Source organism: Hyla sarda, chromosome 2 (assembly GCF_029499605.1).
Source record: "Hyla sarda isolate aHylSar1 chromosome 2, aHylSar1.hap1, whole genome shotgun sequence".
In the NCBI taxonomy this organism is placed as follows: Eukaryota; Metazoa; Chordata; class Amphibia; order Anura; family Hylidae; genus Hyla; species Hyla sarda.
The window spans coordinates 283,949,116-283,967,834 of NC_079190.1; the positions used below are offsets into that span (position 1 = coordinate 283,949,116).

The 18,719-nt window shown below is 42.7% G+C and overlaps 1 protein-coding gene across 1 annotated transcript in view; it reads right to left on the reverse strand.

Moving 5' to 3' along the window:
- DNAJC8 (DnaJ heat shock protein family (Hsp40) member C8) overlaps window positions 1-17,654 on the reverse strand; it is a 57,147-nt gene extending 39,493 nt beyond the window's left edge. The window contains exons 1-3 of the mRNA XM_056557297.1: window positions 17,499-17,654; window positions 1,752-1,853; window positions 864-920 (exon numbers count right to left, since the gene is read on the reverse strand). Coding sequence (XP_056413272.1) covers window positions 864-920; window positions 1,752-1,853; window positions 17,499-17,567 — 228 coding nt within the window. The 5' untranslated portion in view covers window positions 17,568-17,654. The remainder of the gene's footprint in view (window positions 1-863; window positions 921-1,751; window positions 1,854-17,498) is intronic.
- Between the last annotated feature and the right edge of the window lie 1,065 nt (window positions 17,655-18,719).

Consider the following 18,719-nt stretch of genomic DNA (forward strand, 5'->3'; position numbering starts at 1 on the left):
TTGCTGCAAACAATAGTGAAAGCTGCAGGATGCCAAAGGGGTACTAAGGCCATGGGGAAAAAATAAAAATGATAATAAAAGTTTAATAATCCACCCCACTCCCTGCCCTACACCCTACTACCATCACTGAATCCATACACAAAATATACTTGGCGTGGACTTACAGATACTGCACTAATGCAGTCCATCAGCACTTCTGTAAGTGTGACTTTTTAACATTGATAAATACACTCCCTGGCCACTTTATTAAGTACACCTGTTTAAACTGTTTCTGCATTACAATGAAGAAAGGGGATTTAAATGACTTTGAACGTGGTATGCTTGTTGGTGCCAGACGGGCCGATCTACTGGGATATTTAAGGACAACCATCCCTAATGTTTACAGAGAATGGTCTGAAAAAGAGCCCCCCTAGATTCATGTCTATGGGAGGTGGCGTGACAGAGTGGTCGTCGATCTACCCGACTACACCACTAGGGATGCATTAAATGTCCCTTTAGACGCTGCTGTCAGTAGTGATCTAAAGAGTTAATAGCCGGCCATGGAGATTGTCGCATGCTGGCTATTAGCGGTGGCCCTCAGCTACCAGAATCAGCTAGGGGCCACCCAGTATGGCACAAGCTCTAGCCAGGAGCCCGCGCCACACACCCTTAATGGCACAATGATGTCTATACACATCATTGGTCGTTAAGGGGTTAATGCAGTGTGAGGACATTTTCTTTGGGCACTTTAGGCCCCTTAGTGAAAACTGGGCATCATTTAATACCACGTATACCACGAAGAATAAAAGCGGTTCTAAAACGTGTACCCAGTACTAGCAAGGTGCACCTAATAAAAGTGGCCAGTGAGTGAATATATGGCCTACCTGTCTGAATCTCTTCTTAACATCATCATCTGTCACTTCTGGATCAATCTGTAGCACCTACAAAAAAAAAAAAAAAAAAAAAAACTCAAATGAACCCAGAGGCAATGATCAAATGATCCATTAATTCAATGGTTGTCATGGTTATGTATAAAGATGTACCTAGACTGGCTCTGATCTGCATTGCAGTGAATAAGCCTGCAAGTGTTTGAAGCAAACATGCAACACTCATATTTAAAGGAGTACTATGGCGCTTTTTTTTATTAACCCTCTGGGCCCAGGCTGCAAAATGTAAAAAAAACGTTAACTCACCTGCCTACGTTCCCCCGTTGCTCCGATGTCGGTGTCCCGTTCTTCGGTCCCTGTCTTCTTCCGCTTCCTGCGGGTCAGTGAGTCACTCTGCTCTCAGTGTATCACAGGCCGCCGCAATGTCCCGCTGCAGCCGGCAATACGCTGAGAGCAGCGTGACTCACCAATCTGCAGGAAGCGGAAGAAGACAGGGACCGGAGAACGGGACAACGACATCGGTTAAAGTGTGTTTTGTTTCATTTTGCAGCGCGGCCACGGAGGGTTAATAAAAAAGGCGCCTTTAATTCTAGAGAAGAAACTTGGTTGGTCAATGTTAGTGGGGTAATCCCATTTCATGTAATGGTTTCCCGGTCTCCTGGGGAGTGTTTGCATCAGCCCAAGGTGGCCAGGAAGCTGAAAACAGCTGATGCGGGAGAGTTTGGCAATCTGGGTAACCCTCATTTATGCTAATGGTAACAGATTCAAGGCTACCTCAGGCCACAGTAAACTGTTCATGACATAATTGGCTTAGAAAAGCTTTCTGCTCAATCTCTCACAGTACAAAAACAGGTCCATTGAAACTTGGTACTAGTTAAGGTTTACCTCAAACGGATTTAAGTTGAAATATGAGGATCCAGGCCTTATTAGTCTCTCTATCTGTTGCTTTGGGGTGAACACAGAGTCACGTTTTTCAATCTGTTTAACCTGTGCATGAAAAAATAAAGAGCAAAAATTAAAAACAAACAAAAAATTGTCATCCAGAAAAAAGGGTTTTACCAGGGGATAGCTGTGAAAGAAAAATATAGTTTCAAGCAAGCACAGCTCAGGCTTAGTTTCAGTGTTGGGGGAAAGGGATAAAAGTATTTAAAAAAACAAGCAATTAAATAAACATTCTACATAAAACAAGCCATCATATGGCTAAGTTGATGGAGAAATAAACATTTTGGTGTTTCAAAGGCAGCGATGCAAAAATATCAATTTACCAGTAATGCAGTTTCTAGGAATTCTCTAAGACAGAATCGGAGGATATTTTCTGTATTCCGCTTTTATCCGCTTATATTTCCTTTATGTATATTGCTTAAATTTCTTTACGGTAGGGTCACATGTAACGGATCCGCACCGTATTGTATCATCAGCCGATGACCGACCCTAGAGTGAGCCCCTTGCCTGTGCGTCCACCGGTAGCAGCAATATGCTGCTACGAGAATACACAGGGATCTGCGCGACTGTAGTAAACCGCGCACACATGCGCTGTTTACTCACAGACATGGCAGCCGCTCTCTGCCTAGCAGAGGAGCAGCCGCGATGCACGTGCAGGTTACTACAGTCACGTAGATGCCTGTGTGTACTCCTAGAAGCAGATTACTGCTTTAGGCAGACACACAGGCAGTGGACTCACTCTAGGGTCGGTCATCGGTGGATATGCAGCATAAAATACGCTGCTGATCGGTTACGTGGGACCCTACCCTTAATAAATAAATAAAAAAATGTATTTGATGCCATGAGTAAGGGTAGCAATACCCGAAACACTTAGGCTATTATGCTCTGTGTTTGTGATTTTATGCCACAATAAACCTAAGAAGCATTGGACATCTGGTGCCGGACTTTCCTTTCTTGTATTGCTGTACACGGCGGGTTACGCCAACCGCCAGCCCGAGCACAGGTTCATCTGTGGGAGGTTTGGAGCTGTCTACTTCCATTCCACAATAATAAATTTGACTCCTTAAAATCCAAGCTGCCAGATGAAATACTGGCCCTGTATTAGGTTTGTCCTGCAAGGAAACAATAGGAGACCATGTATCTTCAGCTTGTTTATCAAGTCAAACCAGCTTTTCTTTGATCATTGTGAAGCCACTAGGATCCGAATAGAGGCTTCTCTCTGGAATTTGTGCAACACTCTTGGAAGGAGAGGAATGGCATTAGGAAGGTGAAAATCACACTTCTGTGTAATCACATCCACTCCCAAAGAGGCACAGTGCTCTCTACTGACACCTCTGTTTATTTTAGGAACTGTCCAGAGCAGGAGAGGTTTGCTATGGGGATTTGCTTGAACTGTGAACAGTTCCTAAAATGTATATAGGTGTCAGCAGAGAGCACTGTGGTCAGACAAAGGAAATTCAAAAAGAAAATAACTTCCTGTGGAGAATATAGCAGATGATAAGTACTGGAAGGATTACGATTTAAATTGAAGTAATTTACAAATCTGTTTAACTATCTGGCACCAGTTGAAAAAAATGTTTTCCAGGAGAGTACCCTTTTAAACCTAGGGTGAAAAAGACTGACAATTTTATTTTTTTGTAGCAAAAAAGCTCAACATAGGGACTCCCTATTTTTCTGTTTAGGAGCATTCCCCTGAAGACACCTCGTCTGCTGAGATAATTGGCCTCATACTTGGGATTTTTATAGCCGTTAAACTGAACTGCTAAAGGGGGGAGGGGGGGGGGGCGGGAGTCCACATGCTTTTCCGCCAAGGAAATTATTCTGAGAGCTTGTTTCTGAAGAATGCCTGGCCTGGACAAATCTTGATCACGTAGCAGTGTAACCATGGCCATGTTGTCCAAATAGACCAGAATTTGTGCACCAAATTTATCAAAACGGTGCGCACATTTGAAATGAAAAATCACCACAGAACTTGCTGTAGGATGTAATTTATCTAAGGATTTTAAGCATTTTTTTTTAATGTTTGCACATTAATTTTGCAGCTTTAAAAAAAAAAAAAAAAAAAAAAAAAAAAGATGCAGCTAATAAATCTCTTTCACTGCATAGTCAAGAATGAGCACTGCATTTCAGTCCCTTTTGCCAAAGCTGTCTATTTTGAAATTGCGCAAAATTTTTGCACAAAAACTACGCAAACAATTGACGCAAAATTTCAGCCAATAAAATGTCAGGAAGGCAATGATAAATCTCCCCCATAGTCCTTACCTAGCAACCCCCAACTAGAAGCGGCCATAAGAGACCTCTCTGCCATGCTCCATAAAGACACAAACAACACTAATGACCTTCTGGGGAAGCTGGGTGTTTCCTGTCCCTATAGAACATGGCAAAAATTATCTAAAAATTGGTCAGCACATTCAAAAGAGCTATTATAAATATGCAGGGGCAGACTGCTATGGCTGAAATACAAGTGCAAAAATATATGTATATTGTGTATCATTATAAATTGCAATACTGAATAGATAAACATTGAGGTTCTTAGCATACCATTTGATCAAATAGTGTGTACCATCCCACCACGGTAAGGTGACCTCATCGGGACGGACCCTACTCTATAGATAGGCCTCCCTTAGGCTCCGACAGTTGAGCATGTAGGATCCCTATAGGATATGGCATCAACTAGGGCTGCCTTTAGCATAGGTTTCTTGATTTTTTTAAACCTCTTAGAGATGAAAGGCGTAAGCGTACGCCCTGCATCCTCGATCTTTAAGGACTCAGGGCATACCTGCACGCCCTGGTCCAGTTCAACGGGTTTAAACCATTCTCACCAGCGGAGAACGGGTTAAACCCGGTGGGTCCCAGTTGCTACGGACAGCCAGGACCCACGGCTAATGCCGGGCAAGGCCAATCGGGCCCTATGGGAGTTAAAAAAAAAGTTAAAATTATTATTTTTTTTTTAATAAAACTTCATTAACCCCTTCCCAATTAAAAGTTTAAATCACCCCCCTTTTCCCATTTTTTAAATAAAATAATATAATAAAGAATAAAAATAATCATATGTGGTACCGCCGCGTGCATAAATGTCCAAACTATTAAGATACAAGGTTAGCTAAACCATGCGGTTGATGGCATACACGTGAAAAAATACCAAAGCCCAATTGCGCATTTTTGGTCACTACATATGCCATAAAAACATTAATAAAAAGCGATCAAAAAGTCCCATCAAAACTAAAATGGTACTGATAAAAACTACAGACGGTGCAGAAAATTAGCCCTCATACCACCCCATACATGGAAAAATAAAAAAGTTATAGGGGTCAGAATATGCCAATTTTAAACATACTAATTTTGGTGCATGTAGTTTTATAATTTTTTTAAGTATTAAAATAAAATAAAACCTATGTAACTGTATGGACCCACAACATAGTGATGTCATTACGAAGTACAATTGGTAACGCAAAAAAACAAGCCCTTATATGGGTCTGTAGGTGCAAAATTGAAAGTGTTATGATTTTTAGAAGGGTAGGAGGAAAAAAACGAAAAAGCAAAAAATGAGAATTTACTTAAGATGAAAATAGGCTAAGGACTTTTGCCAGAAAAATCCTTTAATGGGGTTACCCAGGGAGCAGAAAAGATTTTACCTGTTTTGCTTCCAGGCACTTCAAGTGTTGCCATGTTATGGGAAAATCAGCTTTGTCCTGAGAATGATAAACCTGGGCCAATGAACATTGTAGTGAATGGGAGCTGAGCTACAGTAGCCCTGCATGGTCACTACACAATGAAGGGAACCAACTGCTTCCTGCCTTTTCATTGTGTATAAGCTGGAGTCATGCCTCTGCCAGACAACTGGCACCATGCTGAAAAGACATTGATGGCCTCTTTAGTAACTTTGCTGTGTATGTATTTATTTTTTCCTGCAGTTTGCAATTGAAATCTATTATAATAATTATTCCATGCATAGCATTGCTCTCTACTGGACTTAAATTGGCCTGTACTACAGGTGTCTGTATAGGGCTGTATCTCAAGCCCTATTCACATTGGCCCAGATTTATCAAACTGGGTGAGAGAGAAAAAAAACGGCCAATCACAGTTCAGCTTTCACTTTACAAGCGCTCGTTAGCTGAGCTGTGATTGGCTGCTGGGGGAAAATCACTATTTTTTTTTCTCTTACACAGTTTGATAAATCTTGCCAATATGTTTTTTGCCTCTGTTGCTGATAAACGTTGGGCTATTTGCAAAAGGTATCCCACAGCATACTTTTGGTGCTATAAACTGTAATAATCTATCAGCAAGTATGTTTAGTCTGCTTTCCAAATGTACATTTTTTTTAAAGAGTACTTGTCACCAAACTAAACTATTAACCCCTTCCCGCAGAATGTCATATATAAACGCCGGGTTGTGCAGTGCGTTCGCGCATCCCGGCGTTTATAAATGACATTCAGTTAACCCGGCGATGCGCAGCATCGCACGGGTTAACTGGCAGAAGTCCCGCTGTTTCCAGCAGGGGACAACTTCTGCTTCACCACCAGGACCATCCATTGATGGTCCTGGTCAGCGATCACTGTGATTGGTCCCTGTGGACCAATCACAGTGATCTAGGGTGAAAGTTCAGATCCCCCGCACTGCCCGCCCCTGGAAGTCGGGCAGAACGGGGGACGATGGCTGCGGGGGCTCGCGGCATAGGTGGGGGAACACGTGGGGACCAGCAGCTTTACCAGATCCAGCGGCGGGACCGAGGAGCAGCGCGGGACCGGCCACGTGGAGGAGCAGCGACGGGACCGGCAGGTGAGTATATGGTCCTCAGAAGCAGCAGTGAAGAACTTCACTGCTGCTTCTAGGAGTCTGAAAACTACAACTCCCAGCATGCCTAGACAGCCTTTGGCTGTCTGGGCATGCTGGGAGTTGTAGTTTTGCAACATCTAGAGGGCCCCAGTTTGGAGACCATTGCATAATGGTCTCCAATCTGTGCTTTTCCAGCTGTTGCAAAACTACAACTCTCATCATGCACTGACTGTCCAGGCATGCTGGGAGTTTTAGTTCAGCAACATCTGGCCCTTCAGATATTGCCGAACTACAACTCCCAGCATGCCCTTCAGCTGTCTGGGCATGCTGGGAGTTGTAGTTTTGCAACAACTGGAGACACACTGGTTGGGAAACATTGTCTGTTTCTAACTCAGTGTTTCCTAACCTGTGTGCCTCCAGCTGTTGCAAAACTATAACTCCCAGCATGCACTAACAGACCATGCATGCTGGGAGTTGTGGTTTTGCAACAGCTGGTGCACCCCCCACCCCTGTGAATGTACAGGGTACATTCACATGGGCGAGGCTTTTACAGTGGGTTTGAGATGCAGCAAATTTTGCGCTGGGAAACTCGCTGTAATCCCCCGCCCATGTGACTGTACCCTAAAAACACTACACTACACAAAATAAAATAAAAAGTAAAAAACACTACATATACACATACCCCTACACAGCCCCCCTCCCCCAATAAGAACATCCGGTACACCACTGTTTCCAAAGCAGAGCCTCCAGCTGTTGAAAAACAACAACTCCCAGTATTGCCGGACAGCCGTTGACTGTCCAAGCATGCTGGGAGTTTTGCAACAGCTGGAGGCGCCCCTATGCAAATCCCTAATTTAGGCCTCAAATGCACATGGCGCTCTCACTTTGGAGCCCTGTCGTATTTCAAGGCAACAGTTTAGGGTCACATATGGGGTATCGCCGTACTCGGGAGAAATTGCGTTACAAGGTTTGGGGGGTATTTTCTTCTTTAACCCTTCATGAAAAGGAAATGTTGGGGTCTACACCAGAATGTTAGTGTAAAAAATTTTAATTTTTTACACTAACATGCTGATGTTGCCCTATACTTTACATTTTCACAAGAGGTAAAAGGGAAAAAAGCCCCCCAAAATTTGTAACGCAATTTCTCCAGACTACGGAGATACCCCATATGTGGGCGCAAAGTGCTCTGGGGGCGCACAACAAGGCCCAGAAGGGAGAGTGCACCATGTACAATTGAGGTGATTTGCACAGGGGTGGCTGATTGTTACAGCGGTTTTGACAAATGCAAAAAAAACAAAACCCCACATGTGACCCCATTTCGGAAACGACACCCCTCACGGAATGTAATGAGGGGTGCAGTGAGAATTTACCCCCCACAGGTGTCTGACTGATCTATGGAACAGTGGTCCGTGAAAATGAAAACAGTGGGGGGCAAATGCTCACTGTACCCCTTGTTACGTTCCTCAAGGGGTCTAGTTTCCAAAATGGTATGCCATGTGTTTTTTTTTTGCTGTCCTGGCACCATAGGGGCTTCCTAAATGCGACATGCTCCCCGAGCAAAATTTGCTCTCAAAAAGCCAAATATGACTCCTTCTCTTCTGAGCATTGTAGTTCGCCCATAGTGCACTTCAGGTCAACTTATGGGGTACCTCCATACTCAGAAGAGATGGGGTTACTAATTTTGGGGGGTATTTTCTTCTATTAACCCTTGGAAAAATGTGAAATTTGGGGGGAAACACACATTTTAGTGAATAAAAATGTTTTTTTTTTTACATATGCAAAAGTCGTGAAACACCTGTGGGGTAATAAGGCTCACTTTATTCCTTATTACGTTCCTCAAGGGGTCTAGTTTCCAAAATGGTATGCCATGTGGTTTTTTTGCTGTTCTGGCACCATAGGGGCTTCCTAAATGCGACATGCCCCCCGAGCAAAATTTGCTCTCAAAAAGCCAAATATGACTCCTTCTCTTCTGAGCATTGTAGTTCGCCCGTAGTGTACTTCAGGTCAACTTATGGGGTACCTCCATACTCAGAAGAGAAGGGGTTACAAATATTGGGGGGTATTTTCTGCTTTTTAGTGAAAAAAAATAATTTTTTTTTTACATATGCAAAAGTCGTGAAACACCTGTGGGGTATTAAGGCTCACTTTATTCCTTGTTATGTTCCTCAAGGGGTCTAGTTTCCAAAATGGTATGCCATGTGAGGGTTTTTTGCTGTTCTGGCACCATAGGGGCTTCCTAAATGCAACATGCCCATCAAAAACCATTTCAGAAAAACGTACTCTCCAAAATCCCGTTGTCGCTCTTTCCCTTCTGAGCCCTCTACTGCGCCCGCCAAACTTTTTACATAGACATATGAGGTATGTGCTTACTCGAGAGAAATTGGGCTACAAATATAAGTGTACATTTTCTCCTTTTACCCCTTGTAAAAATTCAAAAATTGGGTCTACAAGAACATGCGAGTGTAAAAAATGAAGATTGTGAATTTTCTGACAATGTCATTTTGAATACTTTTGGGGGGTGTAGTTTTTATAATGGGGTCATTTGTGGGGTATTTCTAATATGAAGACCCTTCAAATCCACTTCAAACCTGAACTGGTCCCTGAAAAATAGTGAGTTTGAAAATTTTGTGAAAAATTGGAAAATTTCTGCTGAACTTTGAAGCCCTCTGGTGTCTTCCAAAAGTAAAAACTCGTCACTTTTATGATGCAAACATAAAGTAGACATATTGTATATGTGAATAAAAATTTTTTTTATTTGTAATATACATTTTCCTTACAAGCAGAGAGCTTCAAAGTTAGAAAAATGCAAAATTTTCAAATTTTTCATCAAATTTTAGGATTTTTCACAAGGAAAGGATGCAAGTTACCACAAAATTTTACCACCATGTTACAGTAGAATATGTCATGAAAAAACAGTCTCGGAATCAGAATGATAACTAAAAGCATTCCAGAGTTATTAATGTTTAAAGTGACAGTGGTCAGATGTGCAAAAAACGCTCTGGTCCTTAAGGCCAAAATGGGCTTGGTCCTGAAGGGGTTAATATATTGTTCCTTATATAATTATAAGACACTTTATTATTTACTTGCTGTTAAAATTCTCAACCTTTATATGTTTTTAATGTGAATGAAAAAAAAAGCCACTAGGTGGTTCTGTTCTGTTCAGTTAGCTTGGTCTCCTCCCGGCCTTGCAGAAGACCAAACTCGAAGTGCATGCGGGGCATGGCGAGGCATAGCTCTCGCAGGCTTCAGCGACGCAGCACCTGCTGGGGAACGCCCACTTTCTCCTGCCAGGAGCTCACACAAGGTGTGCAAGGGGAAAGGTATAATACAGAGCTTTTTAAAGCTCGGAATTTATTTATTTTTATGAGCAGGAGGGGTGTTAGGAGTAGTTAGGGAATATAATCTGAGTTAGTTTAGAAAATATGGTTTGATGACAGGTACTATTTAACCCTTTAAGGACACAGCCAATTTTATTTTTGCGTTTTCGTTTTTTCCTCCTCGCTTTCTAAAATCCATAACACTTTTATATTTCCATTCACAGACCCATATAAGGGCTTGTTTTTTGCGTGACCAGTTGTACTTTGTAATGAAATCACTCATTTTACCCTAAAATGTACTGTAAACCCAAAAAAGAATTTTTTGTGTAAGGAAATTTAAACGAAAATCATAATTATGCATTTCCCAAAAGTTTTGTTTTCACACTGTAAACTTTACAGTAAAAATTACATGTTTTCTTTATTGTCTGGGTAAATAGAATTAAAATGATTGGACTGCTTTTAAAAAATCTCAAACTTTTTATATAAGACAGATGAAACCCTAATGAACACTTTTCTAATAAGTTTGATTAAAAATAATTTCTTCTTTTCATGTATATTTTAGTATATTGAAAAATCCTCCACTAGGGGTCTCCCTAGATGTCCTGGCCTCAAGCATTTCAGACTCAGAGCACGAGTCCAAAATCACTCTGCAGCCAGGACTCAGCGCAGCTCCTCGCTTGTCAGACAGGCGGGAGTGAGCTCTGTGCTTACACTTCAGAGGGGCGCGCTCCTGACTCAGCCAGCCTGAGTCAGTGGAGCGCTGCTCATCTTATTGTAAACAACGGGTCTGCCTAGAGAGATAGGGGAAAAAACCCAGATCAAGGTCTTTTCATTATAAATGTAAGTTATAATTTTTCTTTGCAGGTTGAGTACTAGAAATCCTGCAGGGATGACAGCTCTGTCCTCCGATGTTTCTCCACTCTGTATGGCACGTGCAATGCAAAACAGAGGATGAGACTTAGGAGCTGCCGTCCTGCCCTGTGCTGTGGCTGTATGTGCGCTCCCAAGAGGGAGAGCAGAATACAGGAAGAAGGCCGGAAGCGAGCCCCGGCCAGGCATCAGATGACGTTGCGCCTGCCGGGTCATGCCCACTTCCGCCCCTCAGAAACGCAAGGTTACTGCGCTACCGAAGATAGCTCAAAATAGGTATTTCTAGGGGGGGTTTACTAAAAATAAAGGACAGGCATAGTGTTAGAGTCAGGGACAGATGGGGAATTAGGGAGAGTTAGGCTGATGATAGGTACTCTTTAAAATTGCCTTATTTTGACCACCTCGACCTTTCTTATTTTTCCATATTCAGGGAAGTATGAGGGCTCATTTTTTGCGCCATGATCTGTAGGTTGTTTGAGTACCAGGTTTGCGTATATGTGACTTTTTGATTGCTTTTTATAAAAAAAAATTGCAGTTTGATGTGACAAAAGCTGAAATTTTGGACTTTTTATTTTATTTTTTACGTTAACGCCGTTTGCCAGTGGGGATCATTAACATTATATTTTTATAGTTTGGGCATTTACTCACGCGACAATACCAAATATCTTTATTATTTATATTTTTTTAGGCTTTTTTTGTATTAATATGGGGTAAGGGATGATTAAAAATGTTATTGGGGAGGAGCTTTTTACATTTATTTTAAACTTTTTTTAGTCCCCATTGGGATCAATTTATAGCAATCATTAGAATGCTAATACTGTTCAGTGCTCTGCATAGGGCACTGATCAGTATTATTGGCGATCTTCTGCTATGGTCTGCTCGAAGGCAGATCAGTGCAGAAGACCTCGGGAGACGGACGGAGGCAGGTGAAGGGACCTCCGTCTGCCATCTTGTCTGATCTGATCCCCCGTGGCAATGCCGCGGGCGATCAGATCAGCCATTTTAAGTGTCGCACTGCCGCAGATGTCATGATCTGCATTAATCACTCGCATCGGAGGGTTTAATGGCAGACATCAGTGCAATCGCTGATGTCCGTCATTACTGGAGGGTCCGCAGCTGCTGAATTAAGCGAATGCAACTCCTGCTCTCGCACCTGGTTGCCGGTGGTCGGCGAGTCATACTGCGCTCAGCCAATCACCGGCCACAGCGAAGTCCCAACTTGGCCGGCGATAGGCTGAGCGGCAGTGTGAGAACGCTTCAAGACACAAAATTCTTCACTACACCGGCACCTGCTGCCGGGGCCGAAAACGTCACACTGCCGCTCAGCCTATCACCGGCCGAGTCGGGACTTCGCTGCAGCCGGTGATTGGCTGAGTACAGTATGACTCGCCGACCACGGCAACCAGGAAGAGGATCGCGGTGGAGACCGGTTACCGGAGGAGCGGAGGAAGGTATGTACATCTTTATTTTTTTTTTTCTGCCAGCAGTATGGAGGACAATTTTTATATTCTGGAGTTCTCCTTTAAGGACTCCTTGCCTTCTAAGAATCATAACTCTTTTATATTTTTATCCACAGACTAGTATAAGGGCTTGTTCTTTGCACGAAAGTTGCCCTTTGTAATGCTATCACTCATGTTGTCATGAAATGTATGGCGCAACCAAAAAAATACTATTTGTGTTGGGAAATTGATAAGAAAACCACAATTTAGCAAATTTTGGAAGGCTTCATTTTCATGTTGTACACTTTATGGTAAAAGACATGTTTTCTTTATTTTGTGGGGCAATACGATTAAAATATCCATGATAACATACCGTACTTTATTATTATACAGCTTTAAAAAAATAAAAATAAAATCGCAAACTTTTTAACCAAATTAGTGCGTTTAAAATCCCTCTATTTTGCTGCTGACCTATAATTTTTTCATTTTTCCATAAAAGCGGCGGTATGAGGGCTCATTTTTTGTGCCGTGATCTGTCTTTTTTTTTTATACCACATTTGCATGTATAAAACGTAATATATTTTTTAATCAATTTTATTTGGAATAAAATTTTATAAAAAAATGCAGCAATTTTGGACTTTTTTTTACGTTCACTGTATGGGATAATTAACATTATATTTTAATAGTTCGGATATTTACGCACACAGTGATACCAAATATGTTTATTAGTTTTTTTTTTTACAAATTTTTATTGGGGGAGGGGAGTTTTTACTTTTTTTTACTTTTATTTTTACACTTTAATGCGGACTATTTCTAGCCATCATTCGATTGCTAATACTGTTCAGTGCTATGCATAGGGCATAGTACTGATTAGTGTTATCGGTCATCTTCTGCTCTGGTCTGCTCGATCTCAGACCATAGCAGAAGACCCGTGGAAGGCAGCGGAGGCAGGTGAGGGGGACCTTCATCTTTGATCATACTACAGCAGCCGCCTTCATTGCACACAACAAGGAACCCACATATCAGCACGATAAGCAGAGCCAGAAACAAGGTCACCCTGGTGTCAGATTCCCTTTAAAAAAATAAAATAAAAGTACTTGGTATCGGTAAGTACTAAAATTAAAGTATCAGTATTCGTACTTGGCCTTAGGGACATCCCTAATATATGCCATCAATATCAGTGGAGTCCAACACCTGGCACTTGTTGTCAGCTGTTTGCCAGAGCCATGGTGCCTGCACTACACAGCCAACAGGGCAGGAAACAGACAGCACCATACATTGGGTAGTGGCTGGGCTTGGTTACTGCAACTTAGCTCCCATTGAAGTGAAGTTAAAGCGTTACTGTCATTAGTAAGAAAAAAAAAAATGCTTAAGTGAGTGTAGTAATGTGCCCTAAGACCTGTATGCATAATGATATGCATGTGTTAATATGTCAAATACCTTTTGATCTATGTATTACTGTGATGAGTCTACCTGGATTTCTCTGAGAGGCTGGGAGCGTTTCCCCTGGAGTGTGATGAGCTCCTCTCCTTCCGTCATTGGGTCTGCACAAACATTTTTACAGTTGCAAAGTTTTCTACCTAAATGCATGCTCTAGATAACTCTAATGCAGCCATGTGAAACTACATGGTTCAAGGACAGAATAAAAACCTGCAATTTGTGCCAAAAAATAAATACAGCTTTTTAATCAAAGTTCATGCTTTTTATAATCCTAAAGCAGCTATGTGGAACCTATATGGTGCAAATACACAATAAATAAGTTCATAAAATGACCAAAGAGAAACCATTTTGCATTTAAATAATAGTTTAGCACCTTGTATTGCTTGTCACTGTGCATGTGAATGCTTCTCTTCTTAAAGATTGCAGGCTGTCTGGATCTTGTCTGTGCTCTGAGGAACAGAATGGAGATAACAACATCTCCCTCCCCCCAGATATTTTGGTCCTTTTCTTTGATGGACCAAAAAGGCTAGTTTTGCATGGTTCATTTGCAAAATTAAAAAGATAGAGACCCCCTAGTGGCCATTTTTTTAAAACCCTTTTTTCACATCTTTAGTAATTACATTTTTTAATGAAGTACATTTGGAAAATGTTTAGTTTTTAAAGGAAGTATTAAATAGAAAAAAGTTGTTTCTAACAGCAGTAACGCTTTAACTGTAGTAACTAGGGATAGACCGATTATCGGTTTGGCCGATATTATTGACCGATATTCACGATTTTGGACATTATCAGTAGAGATGAGCGAACTTACAGTAAATTTGATTCGTCACGAACTTCTCGGCTCGGCATTTGATGACTTTTCCTGCATAAATTAGTTCAGCTTTCAGGTGCTCCGCTGGGCTGGAAAAGGTGGATACAGTCCTAGGAGACTTTCCTAGGACTGTATCCACCATTTCCAGCCCACCGGAGCACCTGAAAGCTGAACTAATTTACGCAGGATAAGTCATCAACTGCCGAGCAGAGAAGTTTGTGACGAATCGAATTTACTGTGTTTGCTCATCTCTAATTATCAGTATCGGCAATTACCTTTCCGCTATGCACCGCCCCTCCTCCCCGGCCGGAGACCACCGCCGCTGCCCCATTGCCTTCCCCATCCCCGGTTTTATAACTACCTGTTCCCGGGGCCCGGAATCTGCGCTACTTCTGGCTCCTGCGACATCCTGCGCAGCGCAGTGACGAGTGCGCAGTGATGAGTGACATCCTCAACGCAACGTCACCGTCAGTACGCACAGTGACTGCTCCGGACTCCGCCGGAGCCAGAAGTAGCACGGACCCTGGGCCCCGGGAACAGGTAATTATAAAACCGGGGATGGGGGAAGCAATGGGGCAGCAGTGGTGGTGGTTGGACTAGGGAGGACCCCAAGAAAGGCAGGGGGAGAGAAGTGGGCGGCAGAGGCAGTCTCTGGCCTCGCAAAAGCCGCTGCAGTTCATTGATTTAAAGAGCCCGCCTTAAATCATCGATCTGCAGCGGCTTCTGCGGGGCCGGGTGGGGGGAAATAGCCGATAACTTATACCGGAATATCGGTATAAGTTATTGGCAATCGGCCTGAAAGGTCACAGATTATCAGTATCAGCCCTAAAAAAAAAATATATATAAAAAAAAAAAATATCGATATTGGTCGATCCCTAGAAGTAACCCAGATGGCCACTACCCTATGTATGGAGCTATCTGCATACTTGATGTACAGGATTTGAAGCTGGGGTCAGCAATTTAGTTTACATTGAAATCTGCAGCATCAAATATGCACAAAATACAGTATGTATGTGTAAACAAACCCTTAAAGGGAACTTGTAATCAGTTTTATATTGCCCAACCCCGGGCAACAGGCAGTGCAATGCCAAGACACTATGAATTACTCTGACACTCGGGTGTTTCAGAGTAATCATAGTTTAAAGAGTACCTGTCACTCTCTCACTAATTTATCCTGAACTACATTCTACCTTTTTTTTTTTTTTTTTTTTTTTTTTTTAAACCTGTATGCAAGCCTGCCGTCTGTGAGCAAGGAAGGGGAAATTGCCCAGCAGACACATCATCATCTGAAGCCTGCGGGGTTCACTTCCGTCCTTCCTCATCTATGCCTTCTTTCTCTATCCCGTGCGCGCTCAGTGTGTTGGGAGGCAGGGGGGCGGGGATATGCACATTCGGTGCAGCCATGCATAGAGCTCACTCTCTGCCTGTTTCATATACATAACAACCTTTAAGGGATTACCCCCTCGCGGGGAAACCCCTAACTAGAACCCCCCCCCAGAAAATAGTATCTTTATTGATATATATTTTTTAATTATGCCATGCACAAACGTTTAAAATTTCAGCGGTATAGCCGATTGGAAGAAACATGGAAGTGACATCAGGACAAGTCTATATAAGTAGGCAAACAGCATCTGAGGACGCATTAGCCTCGCTACCCTTGAAAAAGCTGATTCCTTCAGCGAAATGTTGGGTAGGCTAGTAGTTTGTTTTAACACAGTGGATATATAGAGTGGTATTAATAGGAGAGGGACTTAGTACCAGAAGCTAAGGGGTGCTGCACAGTAAGCACACAGTTTATAAGCAACATTCTGGACCAAAACATGTCCCCTACAAAGTGAATGTCAGTTATTCCCTATATATATATATATATATATATATACACACACACACACACACACACACACCACTCAAGTACTGCTGGAATTTTAAGCATTTGTGCGGGGTATAATTTTGAAATATATATCAATAAAGATACTATTTTTTTTTGGGGGGGGGGGGGGGGTCGGGTTCTAGTAAGGGTTTTCCCTGCAAGGGGGTAACCCCTTAAAGGTTGTTATAGACTGTTTTGCCCTGTAACCTCCAGGGACATCTTTTGTGATTTTGATTCATATACAGGCAGGAAGTGATCTATAGGGAGACTGTGTCCAGACTGCATTTCTGGACTTCTGCTCGGGCAGCAGAAGTTCAAAGTCTATGCCCATGAGGGGGGAAAATGCAGACTGGATACGGAGGGAGACCCCTAGTGGCCGACTTTTCAAACTGGAATTAGGCTGGGTTCACATCACGTTTTAAGCCATACGGGACCGTATACTGCTGGGGGGGCTAAAACCGGGCGCTCCCATATCCCTGCCATATGCAATTCATTTCAATGAGCCAACAGTGGTCAACCACGGTTTTAGGTCCGCTGAGAAAACCGCACACGGGGCAAAAATGAGCCGACTGGAGTCAGCACATACGGGCGGCATAAGGCAGGGATACGGGAGCGCCAGGTTTTAGCTCCCCCCCAGCCGTATGCAGTCCAGTATAGCTGAAAACGTGATGTAAACCCAGCCTTACACATAGAAAATTGCAATTTTTAAAACAAATATATCAGTAACATTTTTATTTACACATAAGGAATGTAATATTAAATAATACGTTTAATGACAGTGCCCAATTAAGAATTCTGCCAAGACAACTAGTCACTGCAGCATCTCACAGTAATTCATATTGTCCCTACATCAGTGTTATATTGCCCGCAGTTTGGGCAGCATACAACTGGTGACAGGTTCTCGGTAAAGGGTATGGCTGCAACACATGTATGCTACCTATACGTCCAAATACGTTTTAGATGCGACCCCATGTATACTGACAACATAGCCAAAGTGATGTGAATGGAACCTCATGTATAGGACCAAGAGAACTCTGAACAGGAGAGCACAACATGAACCTAATGTGACCCAACGTGAGGAGTCAGGGCCGGGGATGCTATGTCCGTGTAGTCATGAATGGATGGAGTCCGCCACCACCCGCCTCTGTACTGACACGACAATTACGTCACCTCAGTATAAAACGTGGAGAACGCTTCGTCCCCAGCTCCAGACGGTCCATCAGCCCCGGGAGCCGCCATTTTACCGCCGAGTACAAACTCTCGCGAGACCACAGGGACCTGGAAGTGATTTCTGTGTGTACGTGTGTAAATACGTATACTTCCGGGTCACTGGGGCAACGTGTTCCCATGTTTACTAGATAACGTGACAATGCGGGGAATGGTCGTAGGTGCACACACGCCATACTAGCAGTACAACAGGCGGCATACGTCATGACATCGGGAAGGACTGGTAGTAAAGTGTAGCTGTGCTGTCATTCGTAACACTAGATGGCGCTGTAACACAACATTTGTGCTCAAAATGCGGCAACGTTACTGAAATAGTAAAATGCAGTGTGATTCCATGAACCTTTGTTCACGCAACATCATTTTGGCGTAGTTTACCGTTTACTTCCGTGGCTGTAAGCCAAATCTAGAAGTCCAGGCAACATATAAAAAAAAAAAGGAGAAAATCGCTTTCAAATACTGGCCTTAATACTGCTGTGCGCAGGGTCGCCATACAACTCTGTTGGTACTGGGCGATAACACCATTGTTATTACCACACTTATTTTTCACATAAATTGTGCCATTTGGGAGTTGTAAATAAAAATAGTAATATTCAAATTAGATCAAATTATTAAAATATTACGTTGATAAATCAGCACAGCGAATGGCGTAAATGTAAAAAATAGTGATGTCCAAATGTGCTGGTTTTTGGTCAGTTCATCTAATAGAAAATGAATTAAAAGTGATCAAAAAGTCCCATCTAAATAAATGTACCAATAAAAACTACAGATCACTGCACAAAAAATGAAGCCCCATACAGCCGTGTATACAGAAAAAAAGTAGTATAATAAAACCTATATAAATTGGCTATTATTGTAATCGTATTAACCTCTTGGAGACGGAGGGCGTATGCATACACCCTGCATCCCCGATCCTTAAAGGAGTACTCCAGCGCAACATAACTTATCTCCTATCCAAAGGATAGAGGATAAGTTATAGATCACAGGGGGCATCCAAGCGCTGGGGCCCCTGGGATCTCCTGGACGGGGCCGCGGGAGTCTGCAGGAAGAGCAGTTTCGTCCCCAGCAGAAAGCTGCGGCAGACACGCCCCCTTCATGTATCTCTTTGGGGTACATGGAGGGGGCATTTCGTCCGCTGCGTCATGCGGGCCCCCGCGATCTATCATC